The 25,423-nt window shown below is 44.7% G+C and overlaps 1 protein-coding gene across 1 annotated transcript; it reads right to left on the bottom strand.

Annotated features, from left to right (window-relative positions):
- Window positions 1-256: 256 nt before the first annotated feature.
- On the bottom strand, window positions 257-16,409 carry NPPA (natriuretic peptide A). Its single transcript, XM_078642207.1, has 3 exons — window positions 16,189-16,409; window positions 12,898-13,215; window positions 257-453 (listed from the first exon to the last, which is right to left on the bottom strand). The coding sequence occupies exons 1-3, from the start codon at window positions 16,300-16,302 to the stop codon at window positions 448-450; spliced, it is 438 nt and encodes a 145-aa protein (XP_078498333.1). The 5' UTR covers window positions 16,303-16,409; the 3' UTR covers window positions 257-447.
- Window positions 16,410-25,423: the final 9,014 nt, after the last annotated feature.

The following is a 25,423-nucleotide window of genomic DNA, read 5'->3' as shown; positions in this document are numbered from 1 at the left end:
TAACATGGCTTTTCTGGCTTTGTTTACTTCATCAATCAAAGCCCATTAATGCAGCACCAGAACACATTTTAAAGTGGTTTCTTTTTATATTAGCTATTTTAAGTATGTGATGAAGTGGGAAAATACCAGCTTCAGGTGATTTTCAAAATTTTTGCACTGGCCACACATTAAAATACTGGTTATGCCTGCGAAAAATGGCCAAGTAGCAACTTTATGCATTGTATAAGCATGGATTAAATGACTGGAGGCAGTGATATGTCTTCCATACATGATCAATGTATTGCCATATATTGTTATACAGTGAAACACTGGAGTTAGGGTCTTCAGGTGAATGTATCCGAAGTGTTCAGGGACAGCCCCACATTCGTCATTGGGTCCTAGGCGTTGCGGATGGGCATCTTGACGGTGGTGACTTCTCTGCCGAACATGAATATTTCTTCTGTGTCTTCACTTCTGTAGAGAGAAAAGGAGAGTGGAGTAGTACTTTTGCCAGGGGCTGTGCTGAGCTCATGAAAGCACCCTGAATGTGGTGTCCTGGGAGCAACACTTGCTGTGGCAGTGCCCTGAGGGTGCCTGAGGCGGTGAAGAGTTGATTAAAACAGTCTGAAGCTAGTATCCAAAGGCTGGGCTGCTGAAGACCATGGGGCACGGCTGATAATATGCAATGAGAACAGTGGTCGAAGTGGGTGGGATCTGAGGGGCACGGCGCACCAATACTTTTTTAATTGAAGAAAAACAGTTCCTCCTACTGTTTAAAGGAAACTGTCCAGGGGCGGTAATTCCAGAGTTAAAATTCTAAAGCGTAAAGCAGGGAGTCTCCTGTGCTATGAATCCGGGGTGGGGCAGACAGCTTAACAAACCTTCTTGCCAGGGTTCTTATTTGCCTGAAAGAAATGTAAATCTGCACAACTGCTTAATCTGCAATTGTAGAGAGTGCTTGGAAGCTGGTATTAACTTTAATTATGGAATTACTTGACGCTTCCTTATAACACATATGTATTCTTTTTCAGTGTTACTGTAAGGGAGTTACTAGCTGAGCTGTGAAGTGTGTGCTTTTAAAGGACTGTTAATTAAAAAATTGCGCTGTGTACAGTTTGGGCATTACTAAAATCTATATTTTGAAAGCCCGTTTTTATATTAAAACTTTTTGCGCATTTTATGTCAAACTTCATTCAACTGTGTGTACTGCAAGGTTGAAATAACGAGCTACATGTTCGACGTGCTTTTCGTAACATAAACAAGCCACTATTCTCCACTGTACCAACCAGGACTCAATTCTGTTTCATCACTGGACTCAAACACCTCTGCAGTGCATTAACTAATAGAGGTTTCATAATGTATGGTATTGCATTTCCCCCTGATTAAAGTAACTTGTATTTGTTTTTCATTTAAGGTGTGGTTATTTAATATGTAGTTACATGAAGGTGGAAGACAGAAAAAAAGTTACAGAATATTTAGATTTTTTAGCCACGCCTTTGACCCTGCCCCCGATTAAAACTTCTAATGTGTCTAGGTTGAATGAGGGAAGCGCTGTCTGAGGAACGCTTGGACTGCGCTGTAGAGAGTTAATTCAGACTCTGGCAGCTTCCAAATCTGTACCCTCGGGTACATCCTCTGACCTTCTTCTAAAGCAATGCTTATATGTGGTTTGAACCTACACCTCCAGAGAGCAGTTTTAACCACATTCATAGCCTGCCAAGCACCCACAACTCACAGCCTGAGCTCAGAACTTGGGCACACTGATGCCTCTTGGTGGGGATTTAAAGTACCTTTCAGGAATCTTTGTACCATTCCCATAAGCTTTCAATTTCATATTGTGGTCTACGAGTGCATCCTCAAATTGTGATTGGTGTAGAAGGATTCCTGCATCCTGGCAAGTGCTCCCTGTCAATCACAGTGAGCCGCCATCAGTCATGCTAGACGAAGGAAAGGTAGACCAAGGGGGAGGGGGCCCTTGGCTCCTCTTGCCACTCTTAGGAAGCCTGGTCCAGTTCTGCAGGTCACGCCTCGGGAGGCTCCACTTCTAGCTGGACCTGCCTTGTGCTTGGAGGGAAGAGTGAATGCTTTCAAACCGATGCTGCCCGCCTGGCAACCCTCTTTGTCTTTGGCAGCGGCGATATGTGCCACACAAATACCCACCCATCAGACTATGGTTTTCAGCAATGTACTGCCAGGTATATTAATAGCAATTATGTCAAAAGAAATCATTTTATGACCTAGAACATCTTCACTTGATGTATCTAAACCATACTAGGGAGGGTTTCAGCTGGGTGCAAGGCTGGTTGGGGGAGCAGAACTGCTGTTGGTCCTGACCTCCTAACCCTACTCCCGGTTCCACCCAGTCTGATCTGTGTTATAGGTGTTAGTCATGTCCTGCCCTGAGCATGGACGCTGCGGGGAGCAGTTTTCCTGTTAAGTTACTGGTTCTATAAATATAAAGTCGGCTGCTTCGCTCCTCATCGGCTAGACTGGTGAGAGTGCCTAGGTTTAGGAAGGTTAGATCAGGAGGCAGATCCTTTGAGGTGGCAGCTGCCAAACTATGGAACATGCTCCTGTGTGAGATCAGGCAAATTAAGGAGCTTCTCCCCTTTAGGAAAAGTGTTAAAACCTGGCTTTTCCCCAAGTAAGGTTGTCTGGCCGGCCTGTTCTGACACTCCCCCCTCCTCTTGAGCCATCAGCGCCAGGATGCCTGCAAGGTGATAGTGCGCTTTATAAGTTCAATAAATAAATAAATAAATAAAACTCTGTCTTCAGCCAGAGGTCATATACTTGCTTGATTGTCTCTTAAGGAACATTAAGGAAAAGATTCTGCAAGTGTTGCTCTCCGCTGATGGGCGACAGCAATCCTGAAACGTGTCCAGAGATGCACAGCACTGGCTGCACCAACACTCGTGAAGGCTGTCAACTAAAGTGAGTGTTAGCATGCACTGTAATTACTACTATGCACTTGGGAGAAAAGTGTGCCGGTATGCTAGGCAGTTTGCTCTCTTCATACCTGCCAACTTGAAGAACAATCTCACCGTGTGAGGAGGGGGCAGGGTCTTGAAGGGGTGGGGCCTCATGCGAGAAGTACCTATGAGGCACATTTGAACCCCACCCCGCCCTCAATTCCCCACCTCCTGAATAAAAAGCTTATTAAGGATGGTGCTGTTGTCCTGGGGTCTTTTCACACCCCTCAATGGACATCGGCAGTTCAAAGACTCAGAAAACTAGCTGGAAAACCACTATTCACAGTGGTTTTGAGCTCGTTTTTCCCGCCACAGTGAGATATCGACTCCTCATCGGGAGACTGTGTGATGTGGAGCCGATATAGGGTGTCACACGGTGGCACTGTGTGAGTTGGTAGGTATGTCTGTTCTCCATTTTTTGATTGCCTCCACTTTGCAGTTATTGGGCTATTGACCTCTTGTGGATGCACCCACGCTCTATGAATGGTACAGAGACCTGAGAAGACGTTGAGCAGCATTTCCAAGCACCCCCAGACATGGCCGGACTGGGAACAGAAATCGGCCCGGACAAACTGATCAGCCAGCCCCCCTGGAGTGAGGGGGAGTGCAGCCGAGCAGTTTGCGAGGGCCGGTTTCGGACGATTTTGTTACAGGGGGTCGATATTGCCGACCCCCGGTAACAAAAATGGCCTCCCAGGGGGCCAAAACTGACTCTGTAACCAGTGGAAACCTTAAGGTTGAGTGCCACTCTCCTGGTTAGAGCAGGACCTCCGCTCATTTTGTAACAAAGATTCAGATTGGGGGCCTCATTTACAAGAAAGTGCTGCAGCACGGCACCTCACGTCCTTAGGCTGCGCCACGCTGCAGCACTTTCAAAGCACAGGGATGCAACATATTATAATATTTCACATCCCTGTGCTTACCCCTGCGCTTGCGTACAATTGGCTAACATGCGCCGAGGCAGGCACCGTGCGTCACGGCGATGATTGTTTATGTGCAGGAAGAGTTCCCTTGCTGTATATAAACAATCTGAAATAGCGTTTTGCAACTTCTATGTGTGCTGCCTTAGCACACATAGAACTTGCAAAACTTATTTTTTCTAAATGATTGTTTATGTGCAGGAAGTGAACCCTTCCTGTACATAAACAATCACTAGAGGTGATTTCCTCTTTCTATGTGTGCTGCAGAATGAAAGAGGAAATTAATACATTTCTCCTTGTTAAGCCTCCCTACGCCTCCCTTGGGGAGGCATAGCATTCAGACTTCATTCAGACGATTTCTCGTGAACCTGGAAATGGGTCAGCTTCCATGGGTATTAGGTTGGAACACCCACAGCAACACCCATGAAGCGCCCCTGTCACTCAAAGTGATGTGTGTAAAGTGGCCGTTTTTACAAGGACAGTAAAAGCCAAGCAGGGTGGCTTTTCCTGTCCTTGTAAATATGGGGCAGGAAATTATGCCACAGGTCTATCACAAAAAGTGACACACCGGCGGCGCAAGGGGCTCATAAAATCAGACCTCAACTACATCTGCTCCCTTGAGGCTGCCCGTGTCTGCTCGTGGCATGGTCTGCCATGATTCCAGTGTTTCTGAAAGACCCAAAGATCATTGCCATTTTCTGGTACTTCCCAAATACTTCTATGGGACAACCCTAAACTAATAATGTTCCACGTCCCTCTTCGTTTTCTCTTCTCACAATTTTCTGGTACTCTTTAGCAGTAAAAGGCCTGTTTGACGAAAGGTTTTTGCCCAAGTGTTTTATTAGTTTTCTTTCAACTTGTTAGTAATTCTATTAGTCAATATCTGTCTCTCCCAATGTGGTGGATGTCACCCCTTTAATTGAGCCAAAAGACGACCAGGAAGTTCTTCTAGCTCATTTAGGTATGCGAACTCCGGATTATTGTGCTTTGGGATATAGTTAAAGTGGACCCCGATTAGTAAAAATTAAAATAAAAATGGGTGGCGTGCTGTGAGGTAGTGGGTGGAATATGGGAAGAGCATTAAATAACGTAGTGCTCACCAACTTATAAAGCAGACAGTGTAACAAGACAAGTAAAAGGTCCAGTTGTTATGGGAGGTAACAAATGCAGACAAGGCGGTACCAAGGAGGGTTAACCAGCCTACTAACGACTTGGAAGCCAGTGTTTATGAATGACAATGACACAAGCCAGTTAAAAATATGGGCGGAGAGGTGCGGGGCTTCAAAGCCATACTCCATTACTGCATGCCTCGCAGCAGCGCATGCGCTGCCCAGGCTCGACCTGAAAAGGGGCTGACAAGACTCCGAAAACAATGGCCCTGTTTGTGTCAAAGCCTGATAGATGCAACCGAGAGCTTTAAATTGATGCAGTTCTCGATATGTAATCAATTGTGATCCCACAGCGGAGAAGAAAAATGAGTGCTTGGCGGTATTGTGAATAGTTTGAAGTTTTTGAGTGATGCCTTAGTCATTCCGAGATGGAGCACGTCGCCATAATCTAGGCAAGAAATGATAAGCGCCTGAACTTTAGTCTTTGAAGTAGAAATCTGGAAAGAGCAGCAGATTTTGCCCCAAACATCTTAGAAGACCAAAACAACAAGTAGCTACTGTCAGGGCCTGCTTTAGCACTGATGGCGCCCGGTGCGACAATCATTTTTGGTGCCCCCACACTACATGAATGCCTCCTCGGATTCTCTCACTACAACCGGGCATAAGTGCCCCTCGTGTGTTCAATCATACGTTTTTGCTAAACCCAGCCTACTTCCCTGAGGTCGGTGTCCCCTCCACAGGTCAGTGCCCCGTGCGGCTGCACTTGTCGCACTGCCCTAAAGCAGGCCCTGGCTACTGAGTCAATCAGCTGTCAAGTTTACGTTTATTATTCAGCCCTTTTCCAAAAATTTTAACAGCCTGTTTGAGCGCTGGCAGAGATCCCCGTGGCTCCGGCCACCAAAGGGCACCCAAAGATTGGGCTGATTCACAACTACTAAAACCTCTGTTTTACTGCAATTAAGTTTAAGACAATTAGTGGCCATCCACTGCTCTTTGCCGCTAAACAGGATTTATGTTGCGGTGGACAGTTGCCTGAGTCTGGGATAAAGATATAATAATCTGGGTATAGTCTGCATATGGAGTATAGAGACCAAACTCTTCAACGATGTCGGCAAGAGAGCCGACAAAGATACTAAAGAGTGTACGGATGACTCCGTGAGGAGCCTTAAGGAACACCAAAAGTATTCAGGAAGGCGTGGAGTCTATTGGGGTCCCAGAATGAATAGAATTAAAAAGCTTCTCGAATTTAGCAGTATCAATAGGCAAAAAAGCGGACAAAAATGACTCCTTACTGGGATCCCTGGCGCTCCTTGTAATATATGTATCCACAGGGGACTCCACAGGAAAAGTGGCAAAAAAAATCGGCAATTTTCTTATAAAAGAAATCTGCCAACTCATTGCACTTATCCTCCGAGATAGGCGGACTGGGAGCCTTTCGGGTAGGGTCGATCTGAAATTTAACAATTGAAAATATGTATTTCGCTGAGTTTTAGGAGCTTTCAATTTTCTCTGCACAAGAAACCAGGTGCACTTTTCCAAAATGGGCCTGTGATAATCTAGCTTTTTTAAAACTACAATAGCCCATATTTCTTATGCACTTAAAACATCTCCTGACAAGCATCTCTAAAGTAACTGTCCTGTGTGCTTCTTCTAATATTTTCAGCTCTCCAGCTATCAGCAGCGGCTCCTCCGCTAAGGCAGAGAAGCGTTGTCCCACTGCTTTGCAGCAGTGAAATAAAGGAAGCCTAAAATGATAATAACTCTAGGTTATTAACATGTTATGTTCACCTGCTGCTGATTCAGGTTTGCATGTGGGGCGGGGCAGCTCCAATGAGAGAGGAGCAGTGGGAGGAGTGGTTTGCCCACTCCAAGTGCGCAAGAATGTTTGGGCGGCCCTCTCGGACCGACCAACCCGTCATGCACACTTTGCATATTCTCCACATAGGCTGCATTACAGCCTGCATGGAGAACATGCACAGGCTCCCATTCTGGCTGAACACTGAACCACGGCACTCAGACCAATCACAACGCTGCATTGCAGGGTTGTAATTGGCTCAGGGGAGCCTGGGTGCTTCCTGTTCCGGCCCGAGGTGAGAGGTAGTGACGGAGAGATGCGACGATCAGGTATGTTTTTTTTCTTCTTCCTATTTAAACCCCCTTACTTTCTCCCTTCCTGCCCCCACCCCGATCCGTGCCGGACGCCACTGTTAGCTATCTATTCTTGGTCTGTCTCTTCTGTCAGTTCCCCTCTGGGTTATGAGCCTGCCCAATAACTGTAAGTACCCCAGTTTTTATGTGAGGGGTGCACATTTACTGTTAGTGCTCCTGGTTTTAGCTGTGAGTGCCTTCTGCCTTTGAGTGTCCCCTCCCTGAGAATGTCCCATCTTTGCTCTGATCCTCCCCTGTCTGGATTACCTCCAAATATTCTTGGACCATCTCCACACAAGTTCAGTCAAAGGTATGCAGTTCCTAAGGAAGGGAAAAGAAAGGTCGGGAGCCCCTGATGTGTCCGGTCCGGTGATCTGATCCGATCCATCAGGAGGAAGAGCCCTCACACACCCCAGGGGTGTCATGCTTTATCATCAAATAAAATAAACAAACAAACAAACAAGCTGATATCTCCGAGTCCTGTTGATGGGAGTCGGGTGCAGGACTACTGAAGGTAAGTGGTGATGAAATAAATTAGGTTTGTACTTACGGTTGGATGCACACGCTACTAGTTTGTGATCTACCCCAATCTCTGCTACGACTGGAATGTTTGGTGAGCGGAGAGGGAAGCGGTTAAGAGTAAGTAATTAAGTGTCATTATGAACACCGCAGGCTATGACATAGATCTAAATAAAATCGAAATCCAATTGAATGCCAACGACAACTGTCAGACAGACTGTACTATACACCGAACACACAGGACCCTACGAAGACATTGAGCACTATCATTAATTCCCAAGTCACCTCGGCTGAAGCACAGGGATAGCTTAGCAATACTGTAACCAATTTTCTGGTCAACACCAACCCTAGAATCCCTTATTTTCACACCCTCCCAAAAATATGTACGGGTGTCTTACCTCCACCAGACAGACCTATTGTGTCAGGTGTAGGGTCTCTACTTGAACCCTTGTCCAGTTTCTGTGACCACTTTTTGGTCACCAAGACTTCCCCCTTTTTTAAAGGATACCAGGGATGTCCTAAATCTGATTGATGAGATCAATGACACCCTAACCTCAGGTGGTCTCGTGGTCACCCTTGATGTAGAGGCTCTGTACATCAACATCCATAGGACGCTACCTTGGAAGTGATAGAGCAGATCTGAAAACTTCACATCCTCCACCCCAGTCAGTTTCATTCTCGAATGCGCTACTCTATCCCTCAAAGACAACTTCTTCCAGTTCAAAGAGCAGTTGTACCATCAGATACAGGGGACTTTGATGGGGAGTACTTTTGCCCTAGTCTGCCCTGTCTCTACATGTCCAACTTTGAGAGACAGTGTATCCAATGTGAAAACAAGCCCTGCTCCACCACCATCACAGTATGGTGCCGTTATATGGATGACATACTTGTCTTCTGGCAGGGAGACATAGATACCGGTAATTCCTTCTGAGACTGGGTTAATACGTTAAACTCTTTTTTACGATTCGCAAGGAACATCTCCTCTGACAGCCTTCCCTATCTGGACCTATTGATCTCCTGCTAAGAGGGACGCCTACATACCACGACATACAAAAAACAACGGACAGTAACAGTCTCTTATGCTATGACAGCCACCATCCCAAACATCTTTGGGATAATTGGCCATTAGAGCAACTCTTGCGGTTTCGTTGTAGTTTCAGTTCCTCCAGCGACTATGACTCTCGGGCACAAGATCTTGCAGTCAATCTGGAGGCACGCCACTGCCCGCCCCATGTGGTTGAAGTATTCCGCTAAAGGGCAAGAAATAACAACAGCGCTTCATTACTTGAACCATGACTATGTGTCCCAGAGGATACTCTGACGTATGTGACATCATTCACCCTACAATCGAATAAAATCAAGAAAATCATTAAGGAACACTGGGACATTTTACAAAAAGGATGACTCAAATTCCAGAGCCCAAGGTTTGCTTCCAAACACACCGACAACATAAAAGACACCATTGTCCACACTAGGGTCACCTTGATAACCACACAACAACTCTTATGGGGGCTACCCCCTGTGACAGGACATTTCACCTGTGGATCCTGCGGGGTCTGTGCCTTGATTGAACCTTCCAACACTTTCAAACTGGATAAAACTCAGGTATGGACACAGAAGTCACACATGAATTGCAATTCCAAGAATTTACACGATCACCTGTCCATTAAATAAATGTTATGTAGGAATGACCACCGGAGTAGTGAAAACAAGAATGACCAAGATCGGCCTGTTCCGCAGAGAACAAAAGTGGATCTTTCGTCTGGCTACACATTTGCCAGGGCTTAATGATGATATACCTTGGGGCAAGAGCTCTGTTTAGGACACCGTTAGGGGGTTAAACACCCTCTACCCCCTCCATACTTCAGACCCTCTATTTGAGCCACATCTAACATAATAGACCCTTCACATTGTTACTGCCCCCCCACTCGCACTATTCCTTGATTGTGGTTGGGCTATACATTTGGTCATTTTTGCACAATGTGGGAATCCCCTCCTTGCCATGAGATGCCTACCTGTTACTCCCGAGGGGGGTGCCTGTCACTGGACTCACCCACTTACTGTGTGCCCATCTGCAGTACTCATTCACTGGGATTCAAAGCCCTCTGCTGCATCCAGTGGCTTCTTAATTTAAGAGCCACCAACACAACACTCATTCTTAAAATGGCACGTCCTATGCTTTTCTATTATTTTAGCCACCAAATATGTCACGCGCGAGAACCCATCCAACATGGCGACGGGTTTCGCCAGGCCATTTTCCTGTATGCGGTCCTGCGCCATGGGCCAGGAAGTTCCAGCACCGGCAAGAGATGGAATTATTCTTAACTGACTCCCGCCCCGCTCACCAAACATTCCAGTGGCAGCAGAGATCGGGGTAGGTCGCTAGTAGCGTCTGCAACCAACTGTGAGTACAAACCTAATTAATTTCTAGGCCTGGGTGGTAAATTCCGTTCCGCTTGCAGAGTTTGCGGAATTTGGATAATTTCGTGTTCCGCAGAGAACGTGGAATTGCCAGAAATTCCGCGCTTTGTGGAATTTTTTGCTTGTTCGCTCTTTCAAAATGGGTGTTCGCGAGATATTTCTCCCTGAGCACGCAAAGGGAAAAAAGCATCACGAACGGGCGGGACAAGCAATTCCGCATGTTCGCGGATCTTTGCGTGTGCGCAGAGATTTTTTCCATTTTGCAGAGCTTTGCGTAGCATGACTACGCAAATTCTGCTCACCCCAATTTATTTAATCACCACTTAACCACAGCAGTGCTGCACCTGAGTCCTGTCAACAGGACTCGGAGATATTGGCTTGTTTGCTTGTTTATTTTATTTGTCTTCCAGGCAGTTTAACGTTATTGAGCGCACTCCACAACTGACTGTGGGGGCAAATACAATCTTTTCGGCAGTAAGATCTCTGTCCCCTCTTGTTGATGAGGCAGAAGCCTCATGCTTTTCCCCACACTGTGCATCAGTATGCTATTTCGATTCATCATCACGTTGGGTCACTTTTGTGATATGATATAAGGCTTCTTTCTAATGGCTCGCCATACTACGGACCTGCCCACCTGTATTTGCCTCTATGAGGTAATGTCCTCAGCACGCAGAGCTTTACATGTACAGCATGTTAATGTGTATACTTTGATTCAAAGTGGGCTCTTGATATTTTGTTCTCTCTTTCCCCCTTTTGTTCCCTCTAGGTCGTTCAATACACTGATTGTCTTAAGTTACATTACATACTATGTGTTATTGGGGTAAGGTACAGCTTTAGAAACCCCACATACTTTTGACTGACCTACCCTTGAGTAGTCTAGCCTTCTCTTTTCCTGGTACTGAAGAATTTCCACTATAATTTTTTGAGATAAGAATGGCAAGAAACTTGTCGACCTCCACTTTATTTTAGAGCCAACATGGACCATTTCATCCATCTCTGTCCATCACTTGTTTTTATTGTAACTGAGTGATCCAAACATTACATAAATTTTTGGATTGTCTTTAGTTAATTATCAGCTCACTTCATAGCAGTCTACTTACTTCAGCACATTCACACTGCAAATCACTCTTCATATCAGCGACAGCAAAAGAACTCCGGCTAAGACCCCCCCCCTGCGGGGCCCGTTGGGCATTGCAGCGCCGGCTGATCATGGAGCTGCCCGATGATGAAGCATGACACCCCTCGGGTGTGTGAGGGCTCTTGCTCCTGATGGATCAGATCCCCTGACCTGATACATCAGGTGCTCCTGACCTTTCTTTTCCCTTCCTTAGAACTGCATACCTTTGACTGAACTTGTACTATTGGGGGCGTGTATGCTGGTTCAACACAAAGAGGTTTCTAGGAGTCTAAAAAGTAAAATCAAATCACAAACAACTGTTGACGTGACAACTAAGAGAAGGGTGGTAGCTATGTTAACCAATGGCACCACGTGATACAAGAACACCACATTCACGTGAAGTACATCCTTAGGAGGAAATTTTTCCCATCAGTTGTCTAACTGTACCGCCACATTTACATCATTTGGGTTCTCCTTACCCAGGAGTCAGTACGATCACAGTCACACAGAATGAAAAAGAGGACTGTGAGAGTAAGAAGACCCACCGTTCTAATCTGGTAAGCGGGAACAGTGTAACAGGACAACCGAAAAAAAGCAGTGCAAGGAAGTGTTTAAGTGAGAATATAAAATTAGGTGAGACTGAGTAGAAGGAAGATTTGTTAATGTTTTCTCTCAGCTCCCTAAATCTAAAAAAAATGTGAATGACAGATTTAGCAAAATATCTGCTTAGCGAGTGGTCAACATGTTTCTGCATATACGGAATTGCCTATGCATTCATCAGGACCTAGTTTGTGCTACTACTGGAAATTATAGTGAAGAAGTAAAAAGGAAACATATCACCTGATTTGTCAGGTACAGATGCTCCACCACAATCCAATTAGTGTGGGAATCGCGCCTCACCTCACCTGGCTGCAGCTCAGGTAAATGAGGAGCACCGCTCTCTCCGTCGGTGTATCCAGGCGTCCCTCTGTGCTGGACTTGGGGAGGCGTGTATGCTGGACCTTCATTCGCCCCTTGTCCCTTTTTTGTAGACTTAACATCTCCATACACCCATACATGGGACCTATCGCCTCAGACTCTCTACAAAGATCCGCCTATTTAAGCCACGACTCTGGCGTCTGTGGTTTTTAGTTAATCATGGGTCCCCTTATTCATATTTATCAATATTGCTCCCATCCATGTGCTTCATATTTTAAATAAAAAAGGGTCCGTGCATGAAAGAAGCTGACATACATTTTTTTTTAATTTCTAGTCAAGAATTAATCACTGTGGTGCCTGACATTGAGGAACATGTCCACACTAGGCCAATGAGGTGAACAAAAATACGGCGGTGTTCCTTATTTTCCATCCAGACACAGACAACCGCTCCCAAAATTTTACCTGCCTAGTAGTAAAAGCCTAGGTGTTCCAGTTCTGACACTAAGTCATCCTCCCACTTGACGTATTGCCTCCCCTTAAGGATGTGTTTCTGTCCTCTTAAGTATATACTTCCTAATCCCACTACCCTCCCCTGAGAGTGTTGTATCTTCCCCTTCAGAAACTTACAGTGTGCATCTTTCACCTTGAGAGAGAGTTTGCCTCCTGTGAGAGTGTGGTTCTCTCCCTTCAGAGTGTTGACCTCATCACCATACTGCATAGTCTCCTCTTCAGGATGTGTTGCCCTGTGGCCTGCTTGTAATGACTTGTACTGCTGTCCATTTGACCAGATTACTTACCCAGTGGTTGTTGCAGCCCATCCCACTCTGGGCTCCGATTTTGTCAATTTTCCCCCCAAAACAGTCGGAGGAGCGTCTGAAGCTCCTCGGGGAGTTGAGGAGCTCACGCAGGCGATTTCTAATTGGAGTCGTCTTGTCCGGGAGCTCCCAGGAGCCTCGTGTTTGGGACGATTCTAGTTGGGGTCTGATGACATCTCCATCCAGTGAGGAACGAGGATTAGAGACTTCTCCCGTCTCGTAGCTCTGTCCCATAGCGCCTTGGGAGAGCCCCAGTCCTTGTTCATCAGGAAGTCTGTCTTCTAAGCGCTCCACCAGGGTCTGCAAACATAAACCATGGCCTTCATTACTGCTGGCTATAAAGAAAGCGCACAGCACCTTCACTCTACAGTCACATAGGGTCACATGCAAGCCATGCTTCCAATCTTAGCTTTCTTTGACAAACGTTTGTGACCTTGTACTTAATCCAATTAGTTCTATTGAATTAATGCAACACCTCAACTTCCTAAAAGCATATGTTTTATTAACCCTTAAAGTGTGCACGTCGGCCAACGGCCGTCGCGAGCACTTCCTCGGTAGTGCTGCACATGTCCGTTGGCTGACGCAGCCCCGCCCACTCAATGGAACGCCCGCACCGCGGCGGAATTACCACCGCAGTTAAGGCATTAAAGAGCAGCACTGTAAACATGGAATCCTAGTGACATGTTTTCTTGCAGTCAACTTACTTTGATTCTTAAATGGGCAAAGTGTGTTATGGTCAGTGTATGACATTCTATAGATTTCTGTTCTAACAGTTATAAAACAAGCACTGGCAAAACCAACAGGTCTTGCCTTTATAATACGAGTGCCGATCACTTGGCTTTGTCAATGATAATCTGTAAAGTATTGTTTGAAAAAGTAAAAGAAATACTCTTCAAAATACTGAAGGAAAAGAAAACACGTATCTCATGGTTTCTCAATACTCTACATTGAATTCAACGTTTTGAATCTTTATATTTGGCATGCTTTTTTCAAACAAACTTCACTCAGGAAACTGGAGAGAGTTAAAAAAGAATAATAAAGTATCACTAGGTAAAGAGGAATGATTTCCAAGCCTAATTTACTTTCTACAGGAATCAGCTATGTGCTCCTCTGCAATGGCCCAGGGAGCAGATTTATGGGTCTCCAGGAAGTGACATGCTAAGTACACTTCCCGCCTCAGATGCCAGTTGAGTGAGTGCAGTAGCTGGCCTCTCCCCCAGGGCCATAAAAGCTTTTGTGTGCCAAAGCTTGTGCTTTTGTGAAATATGTGGAATGCAGGAGATAAAACAAAAAACAACCCTTAAAGTCTGCTCTTGTGTCATACCCCAGCAAAAATATCTCTGTTGCCATGTTTCTACAGACAAGATTGGAGGCGTGAGAAGCCACACATTGCAGTGGGGATCAGGGGCATGCATTTGAGGAGTGAAGCAGCATAAATAGGAGAGAGCTAGAAAACACATGCACTCTCATGGAGTGTCTAATAATGAAAAAGAAAAAAGTAGTTTTCTAAATGTGAGCAGTGGAAGGATGCAAGATAACGTTTGTAACAAAGCTATGCTCCTGGATAGGGACAAACACAAGAAAAGGAAGGTAAGACACCGAACAAGAAGCAAACAAATGAGAGAGACAATAAAGCCAACCAGTGGTAAGCAATGGGAGATCTTTAAGCCCTCTATAAACTCACAATAGGTATTTTGCCACCAGACAGCTTGCACTGTCCGGCAGGCTCGAACTAAACAACATTAAATTCATAATTTTCTGAGTTGAGGTTGCTCCATAAATACTAAAATGAGTTGTTCTGAAATATTGGGATATGTGCAATCAATTAATTTCAGGAGCCTCAACATCACTTTGGAAACACATATTCTGTGCAAAATCAGGAAAAAAGCAAGTTACAATGTGTGTAACTGTAATAAATGTAGCTTGTCTTTCATTCAGATTATCTGGGGATTGGTATTATTTTGGGATGAAAAAAAGTGTTTGTGGTATACAAATAAGCTCTAACTAAAAGGTGACTGTGAATAGGTTAAGGGTTGACCAAGCTCATTATGATTGAAGGACAGATAAAAATTACAAAACATACTAATAATAATTCTGAAGCTTATAAAGCGCATTGTTACACTTACCAGTGTGTCCCCGCGCTGAATAAACCACTGAGCGTCCTAGCCTGTTCCTGTGAGGCGCCCAACTCCTGGGCACCCCCCTGGTGAAGCCAGGCATCCTTAGCGATTAGGGCCGGTGTGGAGACTAAGCAAGCTATTGCCCAGAGTTGCAGCGTGGGACCCCATGATTAGAGTAGGCACCGTGCCGAGAATTATAGGGTCCGCGGACATTTGAGCTCAAGACCCTGCCATGACGGGAATTGAACCCTGGTCCCGGGCCAGACCTCTGCATCAGGGTCTGTCGCTCTAATCAGTGAGCCACACTCCTAGCTGTGTTGGTACAGCTCTTAGCATGAGCTACTTCACCAGCCAACTGCACCATTTCCTCATCAAGCATACCATCTTAGAGATTTCTAATCATGACACTCATTGTTAATGAAGAGATCACCGTGAGGGAATATAAGCCAAGAACTAATAAAGACCTGGGATAACAAAGGCCTGTTTTCAAGCAGTCACCTGAGACAACACCCAGCTGCAAACGCTGACTTTCGGTTAGCAGCTGGCTTTGTAGCAAACTCAGTACATTACAGCTGTGCCAGGGAGCAGCTCCAGCCCTGGTTACTTAGCAAAGTTTGCCTATTGATTTTTGTTACCACTCTGGAAGTCATGCTGGTGGTTATAGGCAAGGCCTTCTTTAGCATTATAGGCCCCTGGGCAAAGCAGTGCACTGGGTCCTACCTACATTTGTTTAACGAAAGGTTTGTATCAAATTCTGGTCTTCATGGGGCCCTTGGAGAAACTGCAGAGGGTGCAAATGCGTTAAGATGCACTGGGTATAGGTCCCGGGGTTAATGCACCTGGCCAGTGTGCCTTCTCGTGGTCTTAGATACAGATACCTGTGGGGACCTAGCACGAGTTTATTAAACTGAGACAACAACACAGAGAAAACACTGTGTAAATAAACCACCTGGCATGTGCATTTAAAAAACAGGTTTGAATGCTTTTGAGGTTTGCTCTCCATTAACCTTTACATCGTTAAAAGTAAATAACTCGGTATGTGGAGAGCCGCGCTTCCAATGCATCTTTTTTTGTTCCCGTGGGACATTCCCGCCCACGCTGTGCGCGAGGGTCGTCCAATTTGCATAATCGCGCCTTTCACGGGCGCTCTTACCTCCAAGTCCGCGAGGTCGGAGCGCGAGATGGCGCCGTAGAGTGGGCTCCCGGCGGCGGTGAGCTGCAGGCCCAGCACGAGCGGGAGGAGCAGGCTGAGGCAGGGCGTCCCCATGGTGCACTGGGTGGAACAAAGCGCGCCGGCTTCGAGCTCTCTTCTCTGGAGCCTCTGAGACAACGTGACCGATCCCTCCTGCCTCTCAGAGCTGTCCTACAACTCCACAGCCCAGGGCCCCTTTTTTATACCCAGAGAAACGACGCCACTGCCCGAGCAATGACGCCTGTGACAGGCATTCTGTCACTTCGGAGTGATAAAAGGAGCGCCCCCGGACAGCAGAAGATTCCCTTTTAGAGTTATTATCTAAGCTATCCGGCGGGAGAGGGGTCTCGGTCACTTCTGTGGAAATGACAACGCGAATGGTCACGCCGGGAAGCTTCACATTCCTGGCGGGTGGCTTCGAGAGGTGGTCACATGGAAGGTGGTGGAGATGATGGGAGAACAGCTTGCTTCTCACAGATAGGCTGGGAGCCAATCAGAGGGCTGCGTCTCTCTTAAAATTTCACACCTTCATGTGGAATAGGAAGTGCTGATGGCACTGTGTCTAATCGCATCAGCTCAGAGGCCTGATGAGCGCATCTCTACCCTGACTCCCTAACAACCACACACAACTAGCGAAATGCTTATGAATATCACCAAAATGGAACCAAATAGCCGTTGAGCAAGCATGGTAGGCTTTGCCAACCGCATTAAAGCAGCATCAAGGACATTTCTCATCAATGAGTGTTTGCATCCTGCCCGCCTCTTAGCCAGTGCATTCAGAGCGGACATTGCAGAGGCCTAAATGGAGGGTTTCAAGATTCTACTAAGACGCACCCTGGGTGAGACCCGTGGTGGCACGCCACAAATTAGTCTTATGTTGCAAGTGCTTCACCTCCAGGTGGTACCCAGGTTTTCAACCCAACCGAGTGACCTTTCTTCACATATCCATGAAATAAGTTGAATAGGTCTCAGTTCACCTTACAAGGAATTTTCTAAACATCAAGGCAGTGAGGCATACCACCCATAAACACATTGAAGCCGTTTGGCAAATCTGGAACAAGTTTGGTTTGTTCCTCTTATTGAGAGGCTATGGAATATTGTTAGTATTTTATTGATACATACTATCAATCAGAAGAGGGCCAAGGCGGACTATGTAGAATGGGGGTGGGCTAAGTTTTATAAAGCACTGAATAAGTCCATAATCTTATTGCATGTGATTTTGCCTCCTGCAGCTCTGTCCATACACTCAACAGCTATTTTCTGGACTTTTTTCATAACTTGTCACCACTTCTAGGTAGCGTCCTTAAGTTGCTGCTCTTACTCACTTAAATTCACCTAATGGAATTTCCAGCTCTACATAGACATGAGCCAAGTTACAGCATACAGCCCTGCCTTGATGTGAAAAATGTAGACGCTTGCTAGCACTGTATTTCTAGAGTCTAAGATAGGTGAGACCGAGCCTTGGAGCCCACTGAGCAAGTCAGAGGTTGAAATGATGTGAAACCGTGTCTGCCACACCTACAGTATACAACCACACCACAGTTTGTATTGGGTTCAAAATCTAAAGGTACTCCAATGTTCGTGAACATCAGTTAAAGCACATGAAGAAAGTGTATGTGGGTCAAACCTGTGTCTAGTTGGACCTGACTGTCACATCAAATACACACACACACATGCCCTACGATATAGAGGATACAAAAAAACAAGCATATTCCCTTCTTGAACAACAAAGCACATCAAGGAAGGTGATGTGGACAAAGCCCACATCGCCATGGGCACAAATGTCACAGGTTCCATATAGACACACTTTACTATAGGTTTCATATCAGAAATGTCCCACAGTTACCAAATAAAATACACCAGCAAAACAAAAATAAGTATGGTTTTGATGACTCAAGAAAGACATTACAATAATTGTGCAGGGTTCTAAAACATATACCCCTCAACAAAATGTTCATAAGCATTATATTTCTGTAAAAAAACACATAGTGTTATAAGACTAAACATCTGCATGAGCCAAAAACAATGAAAATAACTATTGCGAGGGAAATATCCCTTGCATGGCTTTGAATAATATGCCCCTCTGCTATATGTTAGATTGCTGGTATAGTCATTGGCTGTTGCACAGGATGTGAGAACTTTTTCAGGAGTCCCAGGGCAGTCGTCGAATACTGGGCTCAGATGTGCCTATCAGAGCATTTTTCCACTGCTGTCGTTGGGTTTAAACTTACTATGAGCCAAAAACTAAGCACCAAACACGCCCTTTGAGCACCTGGCACTCAAGGGAGTGAAGTCGAACAGTCCAAGACTTACTGAGGGAGGTAGTCTCGGGTTAGAAACTAAGATGTCAGTTAAATAATAGAGATTAATTTCTCAATGCCCAGCGAGTGCTTATTTTTTCAATAAGGAAAAGTACTTTAATCAAATCACACACTGTATACCACTCTAAATAGTATTTCACAGAGGAGCATGTTAAACTCCGTGTTACGGGTGACTTTTAGCAGGCACTGGGGAAAGAGTGTAGGCTGTTCTTATGAGGTATTCTTGTGTTGGGAACTTTTATGCCAAGACAAAAGGCCCAGGAAAGGGGATGGGAGGATGGGGGAAATAAACTACCCTGCCAGCCACCATGTAACCTGACAAAATGGTGGTGGGCATACAAAATGCCCAGTTTTATATCCTTGGGCTGCAAAAGAGCACAAATGAAACCCAAGCCCCCTGAGCACTGTTCTGACTGCTCCACTTTCCCAAAATACCCAGGGGTAAGACCTCCCTCTGGTCGGCTACCCCTTAAATCCCCCATGTGCAACATAGTTCACATTTACTTTCTGTGATCTTCTTGTGCAGGGGTGTGGAATACCATGGGTCTTTGGGGAGGCTGTCCTGGTTATGTGGCAACACTTGGGATGCTACTTACCGGGTGCTGATTTCTCCTGGATTGCAAAGTACCTTTTATTGTGGCAGGGCTGTGCCGCTCCATGTTGTGTGCACCCCATGGCTCACAAAGCGCAAACAGCAGTGACTGCACACCAGCTCTGCTGACTGCTCCCCGAGCAGCGACTATGGAACATATGCAGTTTTGCAGGCTGTGCTTGAAATGGGCAGATACTGTCCGGTACTGAGTGCCTGCACTTCTTTCATTTGGAAAGGAGAGTACCCGCACTTCTCAGCACTGTTGCAATACATTTAAAGGGACGGTACAAGCACTTCTCAGAAGCAAAGGGAGAGGACTGGGCCTAACGGCTAGGGCGGTCGACCTCGAATCTGGGGAACCGGGTTCAATTCTCGGCAATGAAGGTGAACATCCTGTGATTCTGGGCAAATCACTTAATCTCCCTGTGCCTAACAAAAATGAATGTGCCCTCATGTAATGCAACTGATGCTGTGTAAAGTGCTCTGATACCTGATTCGGGTCACGTTTGCGCTATATAAAACTCTGTAAAATTTAAAAAACAAAAAAATGGGTAACTAGTGAGTACCTGCATTCTTGCCCTGTTTTTATAATCCTTGTATATTAATAGAGTTGAAAATGTTTTAAAGTTAAGAGCAAAGGACACACCCTACATTGAAACTCGCCCCCTCCCTATGCTGATGATGTGGTGTTAGTGGCCAGAACAGGGGAAGACTTCAATATCTAATCTATGATTTTATTGTTTTTATGAAGGATCTTGATCTGAACGTTAACAAGACGTTTAACATGATCCGTGAGACTAGGCCGGCCAAAAAAGGTTTATTAATAAGTTCAAGGTTTCGGTGAAGGCCACCATTTCTTACTTAGGTGTCCTGTTTGATGAAAAATACAAATGGAAACCAATGTTATCTAACAGGAAAGCTCTCTTTGAGAAATCCATTATTGCCCTGCACAGTTTTTGTAAAAAGTTGGGCTCGAAACCAGTGAAAGAGATCCTTACTATTTATGTAAATAAATGTGTGGCTATTGCATCTTATGGGGCGGGCATCTGGGGCATGATAGACGTAAAGTTGATTCATCAAGTAGAAAAATATTTTTGAAAAAATCTACTGGTGATCCCTCAAAACTGTGCTAATGCCATCTCTCATGCAGAATTGGGTATCCCTTATATAGAGGACAGAATTAACCTTTCTCTCCTTCCTGTGGTGCCCTATTTGGGTAAGGGAGGATACCTTCCTTAATACACTTGTCATAATGGATTGCTTACGACTTCATTCTGCACTAGATGTTCCATGGCTCACATATGTGAAATCTGTTTGTGAGCTGATTGGCCAACCAGTGTTTTTCACCACCCCAGAGTACTGCCACCACCCTGATAAGGGCACTTTAAAGCAAGTGCTTTATAGGATTTCTGCATTAAAGAGAGACTCTTTAATCTTAAATCTACGGTGCGTGCGTACAATCTGGTGCACGTTCACGAGGGCCTTCGACAGTATCCCTCTTTTATTCCTAATAGACAGCAACGTTTTGTCCTCAACAGGTTCCGTTTTAATATACTAACTCTCCTGGTGGCATTTTCTGCCAATAGTTGCACTTTATCGTAAATAGGTGTATGCCCCTGCGATGCAAATTCTGTTCAGTCGACCCTGCATATTGTGTTCTTTTTATCCACTGGCAAGAAAGAAGTTCATACCGCCAATTGTTAAAGATTTTACATTTCGTCAATCAAGGCCAGCTTTGTTATTTTTACAGCAGTTAAATACTCCTTCGATATCCAGCTCGGTGGCCTCTTTCATTTGGAATGCATTAAAAATTTGAAAATGTGCAATATTGTAATTTTTCCACTCTGTGTGCAACTTCATTATTATATTGTGATGGGTTGTTATTTGTTCTGTTTGATTTACTGTGTCTTACTCTTTTATGCCGCAGAAATATGGCGAATAAAGATATATTTGAATTTGAGAAGTGCTTTGTTTTAGACGATTGACATTAAGACGTGCCCTCAGTGACAGGATGTGTAATTGGAGAGGGTCGCCCAAGAGTACAATGTTGCAGAAGGTGAGCTGTACAGAGCAGGCACTCCCAGCCGATTCGGAAGCACAGGAGCAGAGGTCATACCAAGAGCTCAAGGTCACCATCAGACTTGGTAATGCTGCGAGTTGCTCCTGTGCACATTTGCAAGTCACCAACCCTGGAAGCATACTTCCAAGGAAGAAGAGGCCAATTTTTAAAATGTCCCCAGAAACCGTTTTAAGAAGACTAGGTCTGCCACAAGGAGATGATGAATAATGTCTTATTAATGCGTGGGTGTTTGGGAAAGAACTCGTTAGCATGTGACAGCTCGCGCTCAGCTCATGGGCATTTGGAGGTGTCAGGAAAAGTGTGACATGCTGCCTCTCATTTACATCTATTTCATGCAACACCCTGTGTGACCAGGGGAACTCGTGTATTTTATATGTTCTCTTGACGTAGCGGCTGGGGCTGGGCAGACCCTGTTGGGGCAGAGGTAAGATGGGGTTGTTTGTGTTCGGGCCCCTTCTCAAGCTGAAATACAATGAAACTGAGGGGCATAATTAGAAGGGGATATCGCCACCATCGTCCCTTTTGACGGCGATATGCCCTTCTCCATATTAACAAAGAAGCGTAAAACTACTTTTTGTGGCTTTAACGCCGCCTTGTAAATAAGGCACCTTTATACGCATCACTTAGCGTGAAAGGGGTGAGCAAAGGGTGCTGCTGTGGGCGTTCCACCACAACACTAATTGCCTTTAACGCTGTTTCAGATTTACAAGGAAGTATAAATCTGTGGCAGCACCAAAAACGAACGCTATCCAAGAGCAGGCATTAGAATGGTGAAATAAGGAGGAATTCTTTTATTTCTCCTCATTATGGGCTTTTTCTATGTGTGCTGCAGAAATGTGTGCTGCATTCTGCAGCACACATAGAAAAAGACAAATGCCATAAAGGATGAAGGGACACCTTCCTGCACATAAACAATCATTAAATGTTGACGATTTGCTACTTCTATGTGTGCTGCATTCTGCAGCACACATGGAAGTAACAAATCACCATTGTTGATTCTTTATGTGCAGGAAGGGAAACCTTCCTGCACATAAACAATTATTCCTTGCAATGCAGGCACCCTAGCACTATGGTGCAAGAGTGACTGCGATGGCGCTACGCAGCTAAATTGACACAGGGGTGCACCATATTTGTGTGAATATGGCCCATCGGTGGCTTTTGAAAATGTCAGAGCGCGTTGCTGCCAAATTTGGCGCAGCTTCGCGCTCTGACATTTTCTCGAAAATATGCCCCTGAATGAGCCCAGATGAGCTAAAAGGGTTAACTCGAATACTAACAGAGTGAATACCAGCAGTTCACCTTGATTCGATAATTTCACCAACCACTTTTAGGCTCCCCTGTTGATATGACATAGATTTCAAGTCACAGAAATGTCACATATACCCCCACACTGTATATAATATTTGTTCTAAGGGGGTGTGTGTGTGTTAGCATGTATTTTTGTTTTAAAAGTTTTATATAGCGCTGGCTAGACCCGGAGGTATCAGAGCGCTTTACATGAGCATCAGATCATAGTTACAGGTTACACAGTTATTAGAGCACAGCATCATAGTTACTTGTAAGGTCAAGATAAACAATAAGGGGAAAAGCAGGCAAGGGGAAAGATTCAGGGGAGGGGGGAAGGAGCTGGGGAAGTAGACAGGTAATGAAGGCGGGAAAAAGGAGGGGAGGGTGAAGGACATCACATGGAAAGAGGAGGGTAAGGGCGACGGGGATACACACCGGTAGTCAAGTCAAAGCAACGTCCAAAGTCCAGTAAGCTGTGATCCCAGGGGAACTGGGATCACTTCCCTATCTCTGTTGCGTGAGGCTCCCTTTACACAGTGGACTCTCTCAGAGGGGTCTCTGAGACTCTAAGGCCTATATACTGGATCCTTCCCCAAAAGGGGAGAGGGAGTGCTTTGGCAAGGGGCGCCATACCATACCTCAGCTGAGAGTGGCTCCCTTGGCGCAGTGGACTCTCTCAGCGGTTACGCTGAGACTCCAGAGTATAAATATTGGATCTTTCCCCAACAAGGGGAGAAGGAATGCTTAGTCAAAGGGCACAATGGACAGGGGGCTAGGCAGACTAGCAGGTAAGATGAGAGATTCAGGGGAGAGTGGATAGGAGCTAGGGAGATACACAAAGGGAGAAAGAGTACTAAATGGGAACAAATGTAATTAATGAGTTATTATAAAGCGCTGGCTAGACCCGATGGAATCAGAGCGCTATACATCAGGGACAATAATGTTACAAATCACATCAGTGCAACCTGCCCGCCCCCAAAACTTTGGGAAGAAAGTCGAAGGTAACTGGAAAATCCTTTATGAAGAAGAAGGTTATTGTTTGTTATCAGGTATTTGTATAGTTTTTATTGCAGTGCTTTGTTGTTTTGTCACAGTAGCTCGTACCTTTGAATAAGTGCAGAAGTGATTCTGAGCGGTCAAGGATTCTCCTTTTGTTCTGTCGGATTGATAAAGTGTGAGTTTATAGAGTGTCTTATTTAGGAAGCCTTTGGAGTGAGCGTTGGCGGGTTACTCCAATTGTGTAAATATCAGGTAGGTGGGAGGAATCTAGAGGTGTAAATGTGTGTCTTTACCATCCTCAAGCAGCTGGGTAAGTGTTGTTTAGCTACTTATGCTTTGTTTGTAGGATGCAGGTTTGTAGAGGTTTGTGTGGAGGTGCCTGTGTTGACATTGGAAAATATTTACTCCAGGAATTCATATATTTGGGGTCAAGGTGTGATAAGTCCAAATAGGTGGATTCACGAAGGGGAGAGTCATGAAAAGCAGAATTTGACATTCAACGTACACATTTATATTTTGAAAACCCTGGAGAAATGTAATTGGCTACCAGGACAAATATGACAATAAATCTGCTCTGGATTATTTAATCAGTCACAACGATGCAGCATTTTAAACTATCTCACAAGGTTAAGACACCTACAGCAGAGTCCTTTGTGTGCTCAGCAATTTTCAGGGGATAATAATACTAGTAAGACCACTCTGGTGGTTAATGCACTGCCTGGAGAGATCTGTGTTTTGTCAAGTCACAGTTCTGACTCATAAAGTAGAATAGAGGGTTAATGTGCCTGCTGCCTACTGCATATAACATGCAGATCACAGATTTGTATTTTGTGTGGATAGATACGTTTGCCATTGCTTTTGAGACAGAATTCCTTTTGTTGCTTACAGTTCCTAAGTTGCAATCCTTCTAATGTAGCTCAGTGAGTTATGGAACAGTATCAAGGAGCTGCATGCAAACTGCAAGACTTGGGCTTAGATCCTTATTGTTTTTTTTTCTCAACCCTTCATTTACCGAAGATTGCTAAAAAAAGGTTTTTAGGTAGAAAGAAAGTCTTGTTAGTACAGACAACCCCACTCATTTCATTCATTCATTTAAATCTTTATTTCGGCATGAATACCATAAAAGAACAGTTACATAGATACACTAAAACATTTCTTTTAAAAAAAACACCACTTGCTATATAAGTTCGTTCGATTTTCATGTCAGTTCTCAAGTAAAATCCAGAGGGTTAAAACATTCATAAAAACTATACGATTTGTTAAGAACAATTATGGGCGACAGGAATGAAAATTCATCAATTATCCTTCTATTGTTAATAAGCCGCAAATTTTGACATTTACAATTTGTATCCCATTTTTTTCCTTAGGAAAAAAATGCTATGCAAGAATTTGCTGACACTAAATACAATAGGTTGGCTAGTGTTAGACAAAAAAATCCTTAAAGCATGGGAACATGATCTTACACCTAGTATTAAGCATATAGGTTTAATCCATCTTTTTCTAGCCTGAGCATATGCTGGGCAGAGAAAGAGGATATGTGACTCATTTTCTTTTTGGTTACATCCACACATGGTACATAACTCATCTTCTCCGTGGTTTGTCGGGTTTGCGCCGCCAGACCAACGAACCAACGTTGAACCGATTTGGAGATTGCCATATCTAAATTTCAGAAATAAGGTCTTTGCTAAAGGTGGTTCTATTTCATCCAAAAAGGTCTCGAAGAATGGATCATCTTTGAATGTAAAAAACCTTGTTACAAGTGACCCACTAGATGAAGCGTTTTTGGTCATATCCTTAATGTACGACCAAAAGCACTCCTTTACCATAGTTTTTGAATTAGGTGGAAGTGAATCTGGGTGTTCCCAATAATGCTTCAAACCTAGTAAGGTAAGCCAAAATTTAACATGCTTAAACCAG

The sequence above is a fragment of the Lissotriton helveticus genome, chromosome 5_1 (assembly GCF_964261635.1).
Source record: "Lissotriton helveticus chromosome 5_1, aLisHel1.1, whole genome shotgun sequence".
Classification (NCBI taxonomy): domain Eukaryota; kingdom Metazoa; phylum Chordata; class Amphibia; order Caudata; family Salamandridae; genus Lissotriton; species Lissotriton helveticus.
This window is presented reverse-complemented; position numbering and strand designations above follow the sequence as displayed.

Coding starts and splice junctions, on each gene's coding strand:
- NPPA (XM_078642207.1), bottom strand. CDS start 16,302: ATGGGGACGCCCTGCCTCAGCCTGCTCCTCCCGCTCGTGCTGGGCCTG. Junction 13,216..16,188: donor CCGACCTCGCGGACTTGGAG/GTAAGAGCGCCC, acceptor TTATGTTTGCAG/ACCCTGGTGGAGCGCTTAGA.